The sequence below is a fragment of the Oncorhynchus clarkii genome, chromosome 9 (assembly GCF_045791955.1).
Source record: "Oncorhynchus clarkii lewisi isolate Uvic-CL-2024 chromosome 9, UVic_Ocla_1.0, whole genome shotgun sequence".
NCBI lineage: Eukaryota > Metazoa > Chordata > Actinopteri > Salmoniformes > Salmonidae > Oncorhynchus > Oncorhynchus clarkii.
In genome coordinates this window covers 20,556,885-20,576,216 of record NC_092155.1, presented here as the reverse complement: position 1 = coordinate 20,576,216, position 19,332 = coordinate 20,556,885, and the positions used below count along the sequence as shown (strand labels likewise).

The following is a 19,332-nucleotide window of genomic DNA, read 5'->3' as shown; positions in this document are numbered from 1 at the left end:
AAATCTCGTAAGATTGCTTTCTGTGCTGTATTGACATATCCTGAAAATGACATCTGCTGCTTTAAATTGAACGGTCATATCTCTCAGTTAATTGTTTTCATATCTACAAAAAATAAGCCATTTTCTTTACTTTCAGAGTGCGAGCTGATCAAGGGGTCGAAAATGTAGATATTGCCAGATGTATGTTCACTGTCCGAGGAACAGGCCGTGGAAGCTTTATTGCTGGCAAAAGTGTCCATAACCAGAGGTAATTAAACTGTTCTGTGTTCGTTTTCTCTCTTCCTCTCTGCCTGCCTTGTTGTACATGGGAACTTGTCTCACATGCATTAATGAAAAAACCCTTAAGATGTAATCTGCTAATTTTCAGATTTACACCACATAAACACTCAGCCATTTTCAGTGGACTATCAGGCCCCTGTTGCTGCAAGTCATGATTTCCCTGGGGGTTAGCCTTGCAATCACCAAGTGGTGAGACACATAGCCCTCTATATTTAAATGTTTCAGGTACACTCAGATAGGTGTCTGCGTCACATACAGTCAGTAACCACTCACAGAGGCACACACAACTTGATGTTTGGAGTGCCGTGACATGTCAGTACTTGCTGCACAGTTTGGAGGAAGAAGGCTACCTTGACCTGTCAAAATCTATCCGCCTCTTCTGTGTGGGATATGTGTTCCTACCTCATCTGCGGGCAGATCTGCAGCATTTCACAGAGAGTTGGAATAGAGATGTAGTAGACCCAGAGTAAATGATCCAAGGTCAGTTTTGCATTTCACCTCTTGATGATTATGATGACTGACCGTGTTAGAATTTAAAAAAACAAAGCTTTATCATGCTCTCTCTCTATCCATTTGTCTCTCGTCTGCAGGTATGTTTTGATGTGAGAGAGTCCCTGTCATCGCCACCTCACCCGCTCTTAAGATAACCTTTGGGCCGACTGGGAGCCCAAGGCTGGATAGGAGACATCGCGAAAGACACTATGTAATTGTGATGAACTGAGAGAATATTAGGGTAGCACTGTAATTCATTAATCATATACAACAACTATGATAGCAGAGGTTCACTAGGTTCTGAGCTAATATTCATACCAAACGTTTTAGGGTCCATACACAGATTGTCTACATACTGTAGCTAGCTCCACATCCATAGGCATACAGTTAATTTTATCCCCCACTTCACATTAAGAAAATAAATAGTTAGCTACCTATGTTACATCAGCTGCATTGCATGGCAAATATAAACAAGGTTCTTTACATCCATTGTTTCACAAGACGACAGCCTGGTTTGCAGGTTTTCTCAAGAGTCCTTAAAACATTAAACAACACAAATGACAAATTCATACTCATGTCATAGTAAGCTGTTTTTTCTCTGTGTTGGTTAGGGCGTGATAGTGACTTGGGTGGGTCATCTAGGTGTTTTTGTATTTCTGGTGGCCTGATATGGTTCCCAATCAGAGGCAGCTGTTGATCGTTGTCTCTGATTGGGGATCATATTTAGGTATTCCCTCATTTGTGTTTGTGGGATCTTGACTATGTGTAGTTGCCTGTCAGCACTATTTTGTTTTGCGCCACATTTCGTTTGGTTGGTTGTTTGTTGTTTTGTTCAGTGAGTTTCAGTTTATAAAAAATATGTGGAACTCTAAGCACGCTGCGCCTTGGTCTTCTCATTACGACGATCGTGCCACATAACACTAGCTAGCTAGCTGGCTAATGTTAGCTAATCAGCTAATTTGCTAAATAGCGATTTTCGTAAATTAACTTTATGACAAAGATATGCACATTCGTTTGTCTCTACATTAACTCACATATTCCCCTCAATTGTAAATTTTTTTGCTTGACTCGTACTTATTTACATTTGCTTCCACAGTAACATTTTGTCAGCCATCTTTGCTGAAGAATGTCACCAGCAAAGGATGGCTTGCGTCTAATTCGTCATTTAAACTACTCGATATGATTGGTCATATATAAACCTTGGGACCCAAATGCATAATGAGTGCTCTAACTCTCCATTGCGGCGGTCTGGAGCAATGAAGCTGTAACGCTGGGATCCAATGTATGTTGAGGACTTGTTGGCTGCTTTTCCTTCACTCTGCGGTCAACCTCATCCCCAACCATCTCAATTGGGTTGAGGTTGGGTGATTGTGGAGGCCAGGTCATCTGATGCAGCACTCCATCACTCCTTCTTGGTCAAATAGCCCTTACGCTGCCTGGAGGTGTGTTGGGTCATTATCCTGTTGATAAACAAATGATAGACCCACTAAGCACAAGCCAGATGGGATGGCGTATCACGTCAGAATGTGGTAGCCATGCTGGTTAAGAATGCCTTGAATTCACCTCATACCTCCTCCTCCATGCTTCACGGTAGGAACCACACATGCAGAGATCATCCGTTCACCTACACTGCGTCTCACTGCGACACAGCGGTTGGAACCAAAAATCTCAAATTTGGACTCATCAGACCAAAGGACAGATTTCCACCGGTCTAATGTCCATTGTTTGGTTTCTTGGCCCAAGTAAGTCTCTTCTTCTCACTGGTGTCCTTTAGTAGTGGTTACTTTGCAGTAATTCGACCATGATTGCCTGATTCACGCAGTCTCCTCTGAACAGTTTATGTTGAGATGTGTCTGTTACTTGAACTCTGTGAAGCATTTATTTGGGCTGCAATTTCTGAGGCTTGTAACTCTGAACTTAATGAACTTATCCTCTGCATGAGAGGTAACTCTGGGTCAAATTTTCCTGTGGCGGTCCTCATGAGAGCCAGTTTCATCATAGCGCTTGATGGTATTTGCGACTGCACTTGAAGAAACTTTAAAAGTTATTAACATTTTCCGGATTGACTGACCTTCATGTCATAAAGTAATAATGGGCTGTCATTTATCTTTGCTTATTTGAGCTGTTCTTGTCATAATATGGACTTGGTCTTTTACCACAAAACAACTGATTGGCTCAAACACATTACTAAGGAAAGAAATTCCACAAATTCACTTTTAACAAGGCACACCTGTTAATTGAAATGCATTCCAGGTGACTACCTCATGAAGGAGGTTGAGAGAATGCCAAGTGTGTGCAAAGCTGTCATCAAGGCAAAGAGTAGCTACTTTGAAGAATCTCAAATATAAAATATATTTTGATTTGTTTAACACTTTTTTGGTTACTACATGATCCCATATGTTTTATTTTATAGTTTTGATGTCTTCACTATTATTCTACAATGTACACTGCTCAAAAAAATAAAGGGAACACTTAAACAACACAATGTAACTCCAAGTCAATCACACTTCTGTGAAATCAAACTGTCCACTTAGGAAGCAACACTGATTGACAATAAATGTCACATGCTGTTGTGCAAATGGAATAGACAACAGGTGGAAATTATAGGCAATTAGCAAGACACCCCCAATAAAGGAGTGGTTCTGCAGGTGGTGACCACAGACCACTTCTCAGTTCCTATGCTTCCTGGCTGATGTTTTGGTCACTTTTGAATGCTGGCGGTGCTTTCACTCTAGTGGTAGCATGAGACGGAGTCTGCAACCCACACAAGTGGCTCAGGTAGTGCAGCTCATCCAGGATGGCACATCAATGCGAGCTGTGGCAAGAAGGTTTGCTGTGTCTGTCAGCGTAGTGTCCAGAGCATGGAGGCGCTACCAGGAGACAGGCCAGTACATCAGAAGATGTGGAGGAGGCCGTAGGAGGGCAACAACCCAGCAGCAGGACCGCTACCTCCGCCTTTGTGCAAGGAGGAGCAGGAGGAGCACTGCCAGAGCCCTGCAAAATTACCTCCAGCAGGCCACAAATGTGCATGTGTTTGCTCAAACGGTCAGAAACAGACACCATGAGGGTGGTATGAGGGCCTGACGTCCACAGGTGGGGGTTGTGCTTACAGCCCTACACTGTGCAGGACGTTTGGCATTTGCCAGAGAACACCAAGATTGGCAAATTCGCCACTGGCGCCCTGTGCTTTTCACAGATGAAAGCAGGTTCACACTGAGCACATGTGACAGACGTGACAGAGTCTGGAGACTCCGTGGAGAACGTTCTGCTGCCTGCAACATCCTCCAGCATGACTGGTTAGGCGGTGCGTCAGTCATGGTGTGGGATGGCGTTTCTTTGGGGGGCCTCACAGCCTTCCATGTGCTCGCCAGAGGTAGCCTGACTGCCATTAGGTACCGAGATGAGATCCTCAGACCCCTTGTGAGACCATATGCTGGTGCGGTTGGCCCTGGGTTCCCCCTAATGCAAGACAATGCTAGACCTCATGTGGCTGGAGTGTGTCAGCAGTTCCTGCAAGAAGAAGGCATTGATGCTATGGACTGGCCCGCCCGTTATTTGAAAAAGCATCTACATTTAAAATGAGTTCTTACCAAAGTTGGTGTAAAACAAAAACATTGACCAATGTCTGATCTTCATTGTAATGTCAATCCTTTATGCATTGCATAGTGTGAAGGTCTGACAACAGGAAACCTCTTTTATGATGACACTTTACATGTAGCCGTCATACAGTAGGAGGGAACACTGAACTGAGATACTTTATTGGCTGTCTGAACAGGAATAAAAGCTACAGTTTAGCAAGTGTGTTTACAACAGTTTGAGAAGCCCAGTCAGACTTTTAAAGAAGACAATCAAGTCAGGGAAAATAAACTTATTCAGACCATTTTACTTTTGATGTTTGGACAAACAGTAAAGGATCCTACTCCCCTATCTAGTGCCTCTGATACTGAGCCCATCCCAACCCAGCCCAGCTCAGAGGTTAATTGATTCCATAACACAGTATGTTTCTCCACCACAGCATATACTGTACACCCTGCATTTTTGGCTCTTGGTTTTCATCTTAGGCCTCCAACATGAAATATTATTATTGGTTGTGGCAATAATATGGTCTATTAATTTCAGATCTTTGTTGGTTACCAATGCCCTTTTAAATATGGCATGGCTACATTTTTGCTCATTTTTTTATGTCAGCCCAGATCCTCTAATTAACCTCAGTAGTGCCACTGCACTGTGCATGTCTCTTTTATAAGTGTATTACATCTCTGTAATACTTTGTCTTTGTAATACATGTCTTTCTTTGATACAAGTGTACATTAAGTATTCTAAAGAAAATAAATATTATTTTGTCCAGAGGGTAATTCAACAGTTACAATACTCCATAGAAGGTCTGTTGTTTCTAGAACATGTCTTGTCATGTACAGTATAAAGGTGAAGGGGGGTAGCAGAGTACATATGGGAAAACACCCACAGAATGAAACAAGTATATTGTATGTCAGTCTCATTCCCTCTATATCCTTCACAGAGACATGCACTGACTAATGTGTAACACCCGAGAGTGCATGTCTGATTGGACACCAGTCAACCAGTCAACCAGCCAACCATTACATGACACGCTTCATCTAGTCTGTTTCACTCTCTGTTTAGTGTTTTAAAATTTGATTTGATTCTCATACATCTATCAGAATGAGGATCCTCCTCTATTGGTCTCTGACAGAGCATCCTGCAGTAGTCTTATAACGATTGTCTGATTGTGAATATACTGAAAGTTCTCAGGTGACATCATCATAAACTGTCCCCTCCCCTTTGTCCATAGATCTAGAATAGATGGTATCACACATGAGACTGTTAACTCAGAGAGTTCAAATAGGGTTAATCAGCAGTTCTTTGTGGTTTGTAACTGATATAAGATAACTAATACTGTATATATATCAGGGTCACTTTATAAAGAACAAATTTGCTGTGGCTGCAAGTGGTCTGGGGCAAAGATTGTGTAAAAATTGTGAGAAGTAAAGATTGTGAGAACAACAGTGACACCACATAGACATCCTGCTGAAAACCACATAGAGACACAGAGAGCAGGTAGGAGGGTCCTGTGTGCACAAAGTCAGCAGGCCCACCTGACCAAAGCGTAGATACGATCTTGTTTTGTGCTAAAAGAAGACCGCAGAGTGCCTCTGAACTTGTTCATTGTGTGGGGGTGGTTGTAAGTGACATGCTATCAACACAACTAAAAGAGAACAACACATTACAGAGAGATGACTTGAATTAATAGGTTCTTTCCCATTCTTATTCAACTACTCCCTGGAACTCAATACAAAACTACACACAAGCATGAGTCATTATAAAGATCACTCCGCTACCCATTTTATTTTGAGTAATTGTGACTCCTTGTTACTAAACTTATAATTAACTAGCTGATGTTAGTAGGGTTAAATTCTAATTCTCAGAGTAAAAAACTCAACAGACAGTATGAAAGCTTAACCAAGTTTATTCTTCCCAGAGGATCAATATAGCTGCACATTTTCACACAAGCACTGATATTTAAATCAAATTTTAAAAAAAATCAAATCAAATCAAATGTATTTGTCACATACACGTGGTTAGCAGATGTTAATGCGAGTGTAGCGAAATGCTTGTGCTTCTAGTTCCGACAATGCAGTAATAACCAACGAGTAATCTAACCTAACAATTCCAAAACTACTACCTTATACACACAAGTGTAAAGGGATAAAGAATATGTACATAAAGATATATGAATGAGTGATGGTACAGAACGGCATAGGCAAAATGCAGTAGATGGTATCGAGTACAGTATATACATATGAGATGAGTAATGTAGGGTATGTAAACAAAAGTGGCATAGTTTAAAGTGGGTAGTGATACATGTATTACATAAAGATGCAGTAGATGATATAGAGTACAGTATATACATATACATATGAGATGAGAAATGTAGGGTATGTAAACATATTAAGTAGCATTGTTTAAAGTGGCTAGTGATATATTTTACATCAATTTCCATCAATTCCCATTATTAAAGTGGCTGGAGTTGAGTCAGTGTGTTGGCAGCAGCCACTCAATGTTAGTGGTGGCTGTTTAACAGTCTGATGGCCTTGAGATAGAAGCTGTTTTTCAGTCTCTCGGTCCCTGCTTTAATGCACCTGTACTGACCTCGCCTTCTGGATGATAGCGGGGTGAACAGGCAGTGGTTCGGGTGGTTGTTGTCCTTGATGATCTTTATGGCCTTCCTGTGACATCGGGTGGTGTAGGTGTCCTGGAGGGCAGGTAGTTTGCCCCCGGTGATGCGTTGTTGTTAAGGGAATTTTAATCAATGATGACTAATTATGTAAACATTTCAATCAGGACGTACTAATCCGAATACTATCATGTTACTGTATATGTATTACGGTGCGTGAATGAGGACCCAAAAGCGAATTAACAAAACAGAGTTTCTTTAATGACGAAACACACGTAGGCTCAGATGGACAGGCAGATTCCGACAGGACAGGACAAGGTTAGCTGAACAGGCAGATTCCGACAGGACAGGACAAGGTTGCAGCAAACACGACGATAGTCTGGTTCAGGCATGAGTAACACAAACGAGAATCCGACAAAGACAGGAACAAAAACAGAGAGAGATATAGAGGACTAATCAGAGGGAAAAAGGGAACAGGTGGGAAAAGGGGTGACGAGGTAGTTAGGAGGAGACAAGGAACAGCTGGGGGAAAGAGGCGGAGAAAAGGTAACCTAATAACGACCAGCAGAGGGAGACAGGGTGAAGGGAAAGGACAGAAACAAGACACAACATGACAATACATGACAGTACCCCCCCACTCACCGAGCGCCTCCTGGCGCACTCGAGGAGGAAGCCTGGCGGCAACGGAGGAAATCATCGATCAGCGCACGGTCCAGCACGTCCCGAGAGGGAACCCAACTCCTCTCCTCAGGACCGTACCCCTCCCAATCTACTAGGTACTGATGACCACGGCCCCGAGGACGCATGTCCAAAATCCTACGGACCCTGTAGATGGGTGCGCCCTCGACAAGGATGGGGGGGGGGGGGGAAGACGAGCGGGGGCGCGAAGAACGGGCTTGACACAGGAGACATGGAAGACCGGGTGGACGCGACGAAGATATCGCGGAAGAAGAAGTCGCACTGCGACAGGATTAATGATCCGAGAGATACGGAACGGACCAATGAACCGCGGGGTCAACTTGCGAGAAGCGGTCTTAAGGGGAAGGTTCTGAGTGGAGAGCCAAACTCTCTGACCGCGACAATATCTAGGACTCTTAGTTCTACGCTTATTAGCAGCTCTCACAGTCTGCGCCCTATAACGGCAAAGTGCAGACCTGACCCTCTTCCAGGTGCGCTCGCAACGTTGGACAAAAGCCTGAGCGGAGGGGACGCTGGACTCGGCGAACTGAGATGAGAACAGCGGAGGCTGGTACCCGAGGCTACTCTGAAAAGGAGATAGCCCGGTCGCAGACGAAGGAAGCGAGTTGTGGGCGTATTCTGCCCAGGGGAGCTGTTCTGACCAAGACGCAGGGTTGCGAAAAGAAAGACTGCGTAAGATGCGACCAATAGTCTGATTGGCCCGTTCTGCTTGACCGTTAGACTGGGGGTGAAAGCCGGAAGAGAGACTGACGGAAGCCCCAATCAAACGGCAAAACTCCCTCCAAAATTGAGACGTGAATTGCGGACCTCTGTCCGAAACGACGTCAGACGGAAGGCCATGAATTCTGAAAACATTCTCGATGATGATTTGTGCCGTCTCTTTAGCAGAAGGAAGCTTAGCAAGGGGAATAAAATGAGCCGCCTTAGAGAACCTGTCGACAACCGTAAGAATAACAGTCTTCCCCGCTGACGAAGGCAGTCCGGTGACAAAATCTAAGGCGATGTGAGACCACGGTCGAGAGGGAATGGGAAGCGGCCTGAGACGGCCGGCAGGAGGGGAGTTACCGGACTTAGTCTGCGCGCAGACCGAACAAGCAGCCACGAAGCGACGCGTGTCATGCTCCCGGGTGGGCCACCAAAAACGCTGGCGAATGGAAGCAAGCGTACCCCGAACGCCAGGATGGCCGGCTAACTTGGCAGAGTGAGCCCACTGAAGAACGGCCAGACGAGTAGGAACGGGAACGAAAAGAAGGTTCCTAGGACAAGCGCGCGGCGACGGAGTTTGAGTGAGTGCTTGCTTTACCTGCCTCTCAATTCCCCAGACAGTCAACCCGACAACACGCCCCTCAGGGAGAATCCCCTCGGGGTCAGTGGAGGCTACTGAAGAACTGAAGAGACGAGATAAAGCATCAGGCTTGGTGTTCTTAGAGCCCGGACGATAAGAAATCACGAACTCGAAACGAGCGAAAAACAGCGCCCAGCGCGCCTGACGCGCATTAAGTCGTTTGGTAGAACGGATTTACTCAAGGTTCCTATGGTCAGTCCAAACGACAAAAGGAACGGTCGCCCCCTCCAACCACTGTCGCCATTCGCCTAGGGCTAAGCGGATGGCGAGCAGTTCGCGGTTTCCCACATCATAGTTACGTTCCGACAGCGACAGGCGATGAGAAAAATACGCGCAAGGGTGGACCTTGTCGTCAGAGAGTGAGCGCTGAGAAAGAATGGCTCCCACGCCCACCTCTGACGCGTCAACCTCGACAACGAACTGTCTAGTGACGTCAGGTGTAACAAGGATAGGTGCGGATGTAAAACGATTCTTGAGGAGATCAAAAGCTCCCTGGGCGGAAACGGACCACTTAAAGCACGTCTTGAAAGAAGTAAGGGCTGTGAGAGGAGCTGCCACCTGACCGAAATTACGGATGAAACGACGATAGAAGTTCGCGAAGCCGAGAAAGCGCTGCAGCTCGACGCGTGACTTAGGAACGGGCCAATCAATGACAGCTTGGACCTTAGCGGGATCCATCTTAATGCCTTCAGCGGAAATAACAGAACCGAGAAATGTGACGGAGGAGGCATGAAAAGAGCACTTCTCAGCCTTCACAAAAAGACAATTCTCTAAAAGGCGCTGGAGGACACGTCGAACGTGCTGAACATGAATCTGGAGTGACGGTGAAAAAATCAGGATATCGTCAAGGTAAACGAAAACAAAGATGTTCAGCATGTCTCTCAGGACATCATTGACTAATGCCTGAAAGACAGCTGGAGCGTTAGCGAGACCGAAAGGAAGAACCCGGTATTCAAAGTGCCCTAACGGAGTGTTAAACGCCGTCTTCCACTCGTCCCCCTCCCTGATGCGCACGAGATGGTAAGCGTTACGAAGGTCCAACTTAGTGAAAAACCTGGCTCCCTGCAGGATCTCGAAGGCTGAAGACATAAGAGGAAGCGGATAACGATTCTTCACTGTTATGTCATTCAGCCCTCGATAATCTATGCAGGGGCGCAGGGACCCGTCCTTCTTCTTAACAAAAAAAAACCCCGCTCCGGCGGGAGAGGAGGAGGGGACTATGGTACCGGCGGCAAGAGCTACAGACAAATAATCTTCGAGAGCCTTACGTTCGGGAGCCGACAGAGAGTATAGTCTACCCCGGGGGGGAGTGGTTCCCGGAAGGAGATCAATACTACAATCATACGACCGGTGTGGGGGAAGAGAGGTGGCCCTGGACCGACTGAACACCGTGCGCAGATCGTGATATTCCTCCGGCACCCCTGTCAAATCACCAGGCTCCTCCTGTGAAGAAGAGACAGAGGAAACAGGAGGGATAGCAGACATTAAACATTTCACATGACAAGAGACGTTCCAGGAGAGGATAGAATTACTAGACCAATTAATGGAAGGATTATGACAAACTAGCCAGGGATGGCCCAAAACAACAGGTGTAAAAGGTGAACGAAAAATTAAAAAATAAATGGTTTCGCTATGATTACCAGAAACAGTGAGGGTTAAAGGTAGCGTCTCACGCTGAATCCTGGGGAGAGGACTACCATCCAGGGCGAACAAGGCCGTGGACTCCCTTAACTGTCTGAGAGGAATGTCATGTTCCCGAGCCCAGGTCTCGTCCATAAAACAGCCCTCCGCCCCAGAGTCTATTAAGGCACTGCAGGAAGCTGACGAACCGGTCCAGCGTAGATGGACCGACAAGGTAGTGCAGGATCTTGAAGGAGAGACAGGAGTAGTAGCGCTCACCAGTAGCCCTCCGCTTACTGATGAGCTCTGGCTTTTACTGGACATGAAGTGACAAAATGACCAGCAGAACCGCAATAGAGACAGAGGCGGTTGGTGATTCTCCGTTCCCTCTCCTTAGTCGAGATGCGGATACCTCCCAGCTGCATAGGCTCAGCACCCGAGCCGGCAGAGGAAGATGGTAGTGATGCGGAGAGGGGGGCAACGGAGAACGCGAGCTCCTTTCCACGAGCTCGGTGACGAAGATCAACCCGTCGCTCAATGCGAATAGCGAGTTCAATCAAGGAATCCACGCTGGAAGGAACCTCCCGGGAGAGAATCTCATCCTTTACCTCTGCGCGGAGACCCTCCAGAAAACGAGCGAGCAAAGCCGGCTCGTTCCAGCCACTGGAGGCAGCAAGAGTGCGAAACTCAATAGAGTAGTCTGTTATGGATCGATTACCTTGACATAGGGAAGACAGGGCCCTGGAAGCCTCCTCCCCAAAAACAGATCGATCAAAAACCCGTATCATCTCCTCCTTAAAGTCCTGATACTGGTTAGTACACTCAGCCCTTGCCTCCCAGATTGCCGTGCCCCACTCACGAGCCCGTCCAGTAAGGAGAGATATGACGTAGGCGACACGAGCAGTGCTCCTGGAGTAAGTGTTGGGCTGGAGAGAAAACACAATATCACACTGGGTGAGGAACGAGCGGCATTCAGTGGGCTCCCCAGAGTAACACGGCGGGTTATTGATTCTGGGCTCCGGAGATTCGAAAGCCCTGGAAGTGGCCGGTGGATCGAGGCGGAGATGGTGAACCTGTTCTGTGAGGTTGGAGACTTGGGTGGCCAGGGTCTCAACGGCATGTCGAGCAGCAGACAATTCCTGCTCGTGTCTGCCTAGCATCGCTCCCTGGATCTCGACGGCTGAGTGGAGAGGATCCGAAGTCGCTGGGTCCATTCTTGGTCGGATTCTTCTATTACGGTGCGTGAATGAGGACCCAAAAGCGAATTAACAAAACAGAGTTTCTTTAATGACGAAACACACGTAGGCTCAGATGGACAGGCAGATTCCGACAGGACAGGACAAGGTTAGCTGAACAGGCAGATTCCGACAGGACAGGACAAGGTTGCAGCAAACACGACGATAGTCTGGTTCAGGCATGAGTAACACAAACGAGAATCCGACAAAGACAGGAACAAAAACAGAGAGAGATATAGAGGACTAATCAGAGGGAAAAAGGGAACAGGTGGGAAAAGGGGTGACGAGGTAGTTAGGAGACAAGGAACAGCTGGGGGAAAGAGGGGGAGAAAAGGTAACCTAATAACGACCAGCAGAGGGAGACAGGGTGAAGGGAAAGGACAGAAACAAGACACAACATGACAATACATGACAATATGTACTAATCAGAATACTATTCTGTATGTGTATGAGTTTTTTTTATTGATCCCAGTACTGAATATAATGTGTGGGAATGTGGTCAAGAGTTTAGAACAATGACTGTCTGTTCCTTGGTACAAATTAATCAGACTCGCTAGAATGCTTATCTACACAAGAAAACATTGACTCGTAAATTATATTATTTGGTAGGGAGACGGATGTGGGAAGGCTTGATACACAGCCTTAGTACTGGAACGGAGATGGCACGGGGTGGTGTTGGAACTAATGACGTCATTTTCAGTTTATAACCTGTGATTACCTGTATTGTGGCAGTACTTTCTTGAATAAACTCTGCTGTCTGACTTTAAGACTGGGCTCTGTCTATCATTATAGAATAAGGGAATTACAAATCCTTATGAATTGACAGAGTGTTTAATTTTAATTGGATATTAAAACATAGAGCAATTTAATTATTTTAACAGTTGTGCAGACCTCACTACCCTCTGGAGAGCCTTACGGTTGTGGGCGGAGCAGTTGCCGTACCAGGCGGTGGTGATACAGCCCGACAGGATGCTCTTGATTGTGCATCTGTAGAAGTTTGTGAGTGCTTTTGGTGACAAGCCAAATTTCTTCAGCCTCCTGAGGTTGAAGAGGCGCTGCTGCGCCTTCTTGACGACGCTGTCTGTGTGGGTGGACCAATTCAGTTTGTCCGTGATGTGTACGCCGAGGAACTTAAAACTTACTACCCTCTCCACTACTGTCCCATCGATGTGGATAGGGGGGTGCTCCCTCTGCTGTTTCCTGAAGTCCACAATCTTCTCCTTTGTTTTGTTGACGTTGAGTGTGAGGTTATTTTCCTGACACCACACTCCGAGGGCCCTCACCTCCTCCCTGTAGGCCGTCTCGTCGTTGTTGGTAATCAAGCCTACCACTGTAGTGTCGTCCGCAAACTTGATGATTGAGTTGGAGGCGTGCATGGCCACGCAGTCGTGGGTGAACAGGGAGTACAGGAGAGGGCTCAGAACGCACCCTTGCGGGGCCCCAGTGTTGTGGATCAGCGGGGTGGAGATGTTGTTACCTACCCTCACCACCTGGGGGCGGCCCGTCAGGAAGTCCAGTACCCAGCTGCACAGGGCGGGGTCGAGACCCAGGGTCTCGAGCTTGATGACGAGTTTGGAGGGTACTATGGTGTTAAATGCTGAGCTGTAGTCGATGAACAGTATTCTCATATAGGTATTCCTCTTGTCCAGGTGGGTTAGGGCAGTGTGCAGTGTGGTTGAGATTGCGTCGTCTGTGGACCTATTTGGGCGGTAAGCAAATTGGAGTGGGTCTAGGGTGTCAGGTAGGCTGGAGGTGATATGGTCCTTGACTAGTCTCTCAAAGCACTTTATGATGACGGAAGTGAGTGCTACGGGGCAGTAGTCGTTTAGCTCAGTTACCTTAGCTTTCTTGGGAACAGGGACAATGGTGGCCCTCTTGAAGCATGTGGGAACAGCAGACTGGGATAAGGATTGATTGAATATGTCCGTAAACACACCAGCCAGCTGGTCTGCACATGCTCTGAGGGCGCGGCTGGGGATGCCGTCTGGGCCTGCAGCCTTGCGAGGGTTAACACGTTTAAATGTCGGCTGCAGTGAAGGAGAGTCAGAAGGTTTTGGTTGCAGGCAGTGTCAGTGGCACTGTATTGTCCTCAAAGCTGGCAAAAAAGTTATTTAGTCTGCCTGGGAGCAAGACACCCTAGTCCGAGACGGGGCTGGTTTTCTTTTTGTAATCCGTGATTGCCTGTAGACCCTGCCACATACCTCTTGTGTCTGAGCCGTTCAATTGTGACTCTACTTTGTCTTTATACTGACGCTTAGCTTGTTTGATTGCCTTGCGGGGGGAATAGCTACACTGTTTGTATTCGGTCATGTTTCCGGTGACCTTTCCCTGGTTAAAAGCATCTGTACAAACATTGTATATTTTACTGCTAGGCAGGACACTAAGTTATTTCTCCCTTAAGGTGACGTGACCTGTTCTCGACCCTTGTTCCTGAGGATCACAAGAAATGGTGGATCATATTAGGCTAATGTATGACAAGTTTTGAAATAGTCTGGAACATTTAACCTATTTGAATCATTATGGAACACAGACTACATTTGGAAGTTTAGACCTGGAGCCTGGCGACGACCTGACCGCTGTCATCACAGTTCCATGACAAGTGAGGATTATTAGGGTAGAACTACTGGTCAACCCCTATTGTACACTCCTCTCACCTTCCAATATTTCATGGATTGAACAATTGAACATGGCAACTTTCAGTATGAATCAAACTACTGTATTTTGATTCACCAATACATGTAGTGTGTAAAGGGTCTCCAAACCAGTTTTGATTTTATTCATGAATACTTTCCAAACCCTAAATAATATACAAGATCAGATCAAATGTTTTATCTACCAAGTGGTGATGAAAAGGAGACAAATATGTGTATATTTACATGGCTTTCTTAAATCCCTAATATTATGAACAGTTCCCTCTCTATATTCTAGTGAGTCTGGTGAGAAATTCAAATTAAAGGTACACCAAATGTAGGGATAGTTTTAAACAGATGTACTTAATACCTGATTGAATGAAAACTCCATGAGAAATTCACTTGGCCAGTAAGTGGGAGGGTTTTCAGCGGTTAAATGTAATTTATTCAACAAACACAAGCGATCTGCAAAGCCTGTTACACACCTGCATAGGTAAGTCTGAATACCAACTACTGGGAAGTGCGTAAGAAAGGAGTGTGTAAAAGAGGTGTGTATTTCCTGAAATGGGCCCATAGTGACATTGGTGTGTTGTGGTTTTGATGCACTGAGGTGTCTGTAGAGAGCATGTGGTAAGGACTGACGGTCATTTCTGGGGGTTAGAGATGAGTTTACATGAGTGGAAAATCTATTTAGGGCATTCAGAACACCACAGAGAGATGTGATACAGGATACAGCTTACGAAGGAGAGATGACTGAAAGAGTTAGTCAATAGAATGGACTCCATGCATGCATATATGCACATATTGTCATCAGGATGAGCTAATGTTACATTGAGCATAAACCTCAATCAACTCTGATGTTGTTGCCCTAAATCAGTTGTGGTGTTATTGTTCTTCCCTGCAAACCTACAAGTGAAACTGTTGTAGTAATTTAAAAGCGAGGGAAAAATCTGAGAGAAAATCACACAATACCTCTGTATGACAGCAGTTTAGTATTTTATTTAATCTGCACAACATTACCAATGTAAAAAGGAATTTGACGGAATACAAGGCATTGTAACACACTTCGCTAATATATAAAGCTATATACAGTGAGAAACACATACAAGCAATTCAAGTTAATAAAGAGGCAACTCTGACGTTTCAGTCCATGTTTTCTTGTTCGACAATGAAATGAAAATGACAACTTCCCTGATGTATTAAGCTATATACAGTGGGAAACACATAACATCAATGCAAGTTATTAAAAAGCAAAAGTCTATATTTCAGTCCATGTTTTCTTGTTCGACAATGAAATGAAAATGACAACTTCCCTGATATATTAAGCTATGTACAGTGGGAAACACATAACATCAATGCAAGTTATTAAAGAGCAAAAGTCTATATTTCAGTCCATGTTTTGGACTCTCACACCAGAGTACACAGTGTCTCTCTCCATGGCGCTCCTCTCTCTCCCGGCCTTCACTTTCTTGTGGACGACGTTCAGAGCGGCGTAATGGATTGTGTCAACATCTTGATCCTGAGAGAAATAACAAAAATAAATTCCAAATATTTGGCATTAGACTAAAACATTGCTAGTGAAGCAAAACAATTAAAGTGTATATTTTCATATTTTGATTCAATAAAAAAAACATTGATTCAGCAACAGCTCAACAAATGCCAGGTCTGTGTACCTGGTTATGACTGGGGACCTCCGGAGTACTTGGCTGAGGGGGCGCCCCTTTTAATCAAACATTATCGTCATCATCATCACCATCATCAACAAAATCATCATCATCCATCATCATCATCATCAATAACATCATCATCATCGTTATCATCAACATCAATTACATCCGCATCAACATCATCATCATCATCAAACAATTAATTAGTAAAGTTTTATGATCAAAAACATGTCATGTTCCCTGTACCAACAGTTTCAGCATATTGGTGCACATTGATAAAACTTACCTCTGCACTGTTCACATTCTCTACTGCTGATCTTATACAAAACACAACCAAGGACAATGATGATGATGAAACACAGACCCAACGCTGCACCCAGACAGTACACCAAGAGAACACGGTCCTCCTTACAACCATCTGTAGAAATACAGACAGTGATAGAGATTTGATTTGATTTGATTTGAGATTCAGGACATTTTGCTCCACCAGGCATTGAGTTTCTTCATAGCACCATGAAATAATATCAGAACATATCAGAATTATCACTTACCTCCAACATCCAGCTTGGTCCCGTTCCCAAACAGTATCTCCCCACATGAGACCACAGCACAGTAGTAAGTCCCAGCATCAGAGAGGCTGAGGTTCCTCTTGGGGAGGTTGTAGACACAGCTCTGTGTAGGAGACCCAGCCTCAGGGCTCTTCTCACACTGATCACTCCTGTCTCCATGGGTGTAAATGATTCCTGGATGGGATTCTCCTGAGCCATGTCTGAACCAATAGACACTGTGTTCTCCTGCACAGGTCTCTGTGTGAATTGTACAGTTCAAAGTCACAGAATCTCCTGGCTGGATTGACTCAGACACAGGCTGCTGAAGTATAGTCATATTTCTGGAATTTGATCCTGACAAGAAGGCCAATAAACCAATTTAATCTCGCCAGAGTATCTCTGTGGCAAGTGTTGTAACTCAACATTTTTTCAATTAAGATCTCATCTGAGAATACCTCATATTTTCACTGTATATCTGTAAATTCAGATTTACAAAAAGTAAATAATAATAATGATGACTTTCTCTTTACCTTTTATGATGAGAATGACTCCTTTTCCAAATTCCAAATTGTTTCCATAAGAACTTCCACAGTAGTATGTGCCTGAATCAGAGAGTTCCACATCTGCGATCATTAGATTATTTTTCCCTTGGCCACCTTCCACTGAGAAGCGAGGGTTATTCTTAAACTCCTGGTAAAATGTTGCATTCTTGTCCAACTTATAGATGGTCGAGATGAGCTGAGGAATATTTTCAAAAGTTTGCTTGTACCAGGAGAACATTACTCCCACGTTGCCTTTGTTGAAGCAGTCCAAAACCACTGCGTCTCCAATGTTGGCTGACTTGAGACCATTCTTTTGACTGATGGATGAGGATTCAGTCCCAGCTACTCCATGAACTAGAGAACATGAAAATATATTAGCTGTTACATACCTTAAATACAACTTTGGATTCTCAAAGTGTCTGTAGAACAATAATGGGATACTTTGTGTCTCCAAATCAAGAAATGTAAAATGTATAAGATTGACTTACCCATCTCTACGAGAAGTGGAAATATCAGACACAGTGTGATCATCTTTAAAGTTGTCAGCACTTCACAACTTGTGTCTTGAGTGGAAAGCGTCCACCCATGTAGACAACGCTTCAACAATGGAGTTACAGGTGATTGGTCGAACTGGACCGCATAATTTTTGTTAACGCCTCACTCAGGCATGACTGTGGTCTTTACGTGTATCTTTTACAGTTCAGAGTCCCAGTATTGTCCTAGATGTAGAGTCTCATAAATTAGATATGTACAAATTGAGCACTGATTTTTGAAGCACGATTTCCCTCAATCTTTATCACTGCAGCTGCTGTTGTCTAAGAGACTCAAATTTGTGACCTGGTTTTGAACATGCATGCTATGACACTGTCATCCACTAGGGCTTCTATCAGTCACTTCACCTCACTAAAAACATCAAAAAAAAACATGACAAACACAGAAAATACAATACAGTAGTTTTATTTTTGTGATCTACCCTTCAGGATTTACACTCAAAGGACAAGATAGTTTGAATGCCCTCCTATGACATTGTTATTGAATAGGTCCATGGTTCTAGTCAACTAACATCACACTGAAAATCAGGGATTGTGTTTGATTGAGCATACTGTATTGATCTCTATGTCAAATGACCTAATACAAAATTCATTGTGTTTTTTCACAGATTTCAGTTGACTTGGTATAGATAAGCTGCCTCATTAAAATATTTGGTTAATTGTAGCTATAATTGTCAACTGGAAGAGTAAGTATAGCCTACAGCATGAGTGGACTAAGGGTTCTGAGACATCTGGCTGAAAACCACAGAAATAGAGAAAGAGCGAGAGAAGGGTCATGCGTGCAACAGGCCAGCAGGCCCTAACAAAGAGTAGACCTATCCTCATCTTGTTTTCATCACAGACCACAGAGTACCTGTAAATAGGTTCCTGTGTGTGTAAGGGGGTTTTTAGTGGCATGAGAATAGAAAACATGTCTCAACACTGCAACTTAAAGATGCCTGAGTATGGCCTAAATAATTTATTATTGTTGAACGCTTTATTCATCTAATCACATTCATCTTCTTTCATTGTCACGCCCTGGTCAAAGTATTTTGTGTTTATCTTCATTTATTTTGGTCAGGCCAGGGTGTGGCATGGGTTTTTGTATGTGGTGTGTTGGGATTGTAGCTTAGTGGGGTGTTCTAGTGAAGTCTATGGCTGTCTGAAGTGGTTCTCAATCAGAGGCAGGTGTTTATCGTTGTCTCTGATTGGGAACCATATTTGGGCAGCCATATTCTTTGGGTGTTTTGTGGGTGATTGTCCTTAGTGTCCTGATGTCCTTGGTCAGTTTACACAAGTATAGGCTGTTTCGGTTTTTGTTACGTTTATTGTTTTGGTAGTGTTTGTGTTTAGTGTGTTTTTTCATTAAACATGAATCTCAATAGCCACGCCGCATTTTGGTCTGATCCTTGCTACACCTCCTCGTCCGAGGAAGAGATAGAAGAAAGTCGTTACATTCATGTTGCTTCAATGTCTTCTCGACCTGTTTTTCTTGTTACTCAGATTCAGAGCTACCAGTGGAGGCTACTCAGAAGAGGAAGTAAAATACATC

General features: G+C 44.5%; 2 protein-coding genes across 2 annotated transcripts in view; one reads left to right on the top strand and one right to left on the bottom strand.

Moving 5' to 3' along the window:
• Positions 1–19,332, top strand: part of LOC139417506 (immunoglobulin lambda-1 light chain-like) — a 179,923-nt gene that overhangs the window by 10,648 nt on the left and 149,943 nt on the right. The window lies entirely within an intron of this gene.
• On the bottom strand, positions 15,473–17,814 carry LOC139417154 (uncharacterized). Its single transcript, XM_071166396.1, has 6 exons — positions 17,739–17,814; positions 17,239–17,604; positions 16,712–17,062; positions 16,447–16,578; positions 16,167–16,213; positions 15,473–16,012 (listed from the first exon to the last, which is right to left on the bottom strand). Exons 1-6 carry the CDS (start codon positions 17,779–17,781, stop codon positions 15,881–15,883), a joined length of 1,071 nt encoding a protein of 356 aa, XP_071022497.1. The 5' UTR covers positions 17,782–17,814; the 3' UTR covers positions 15,473–15,880.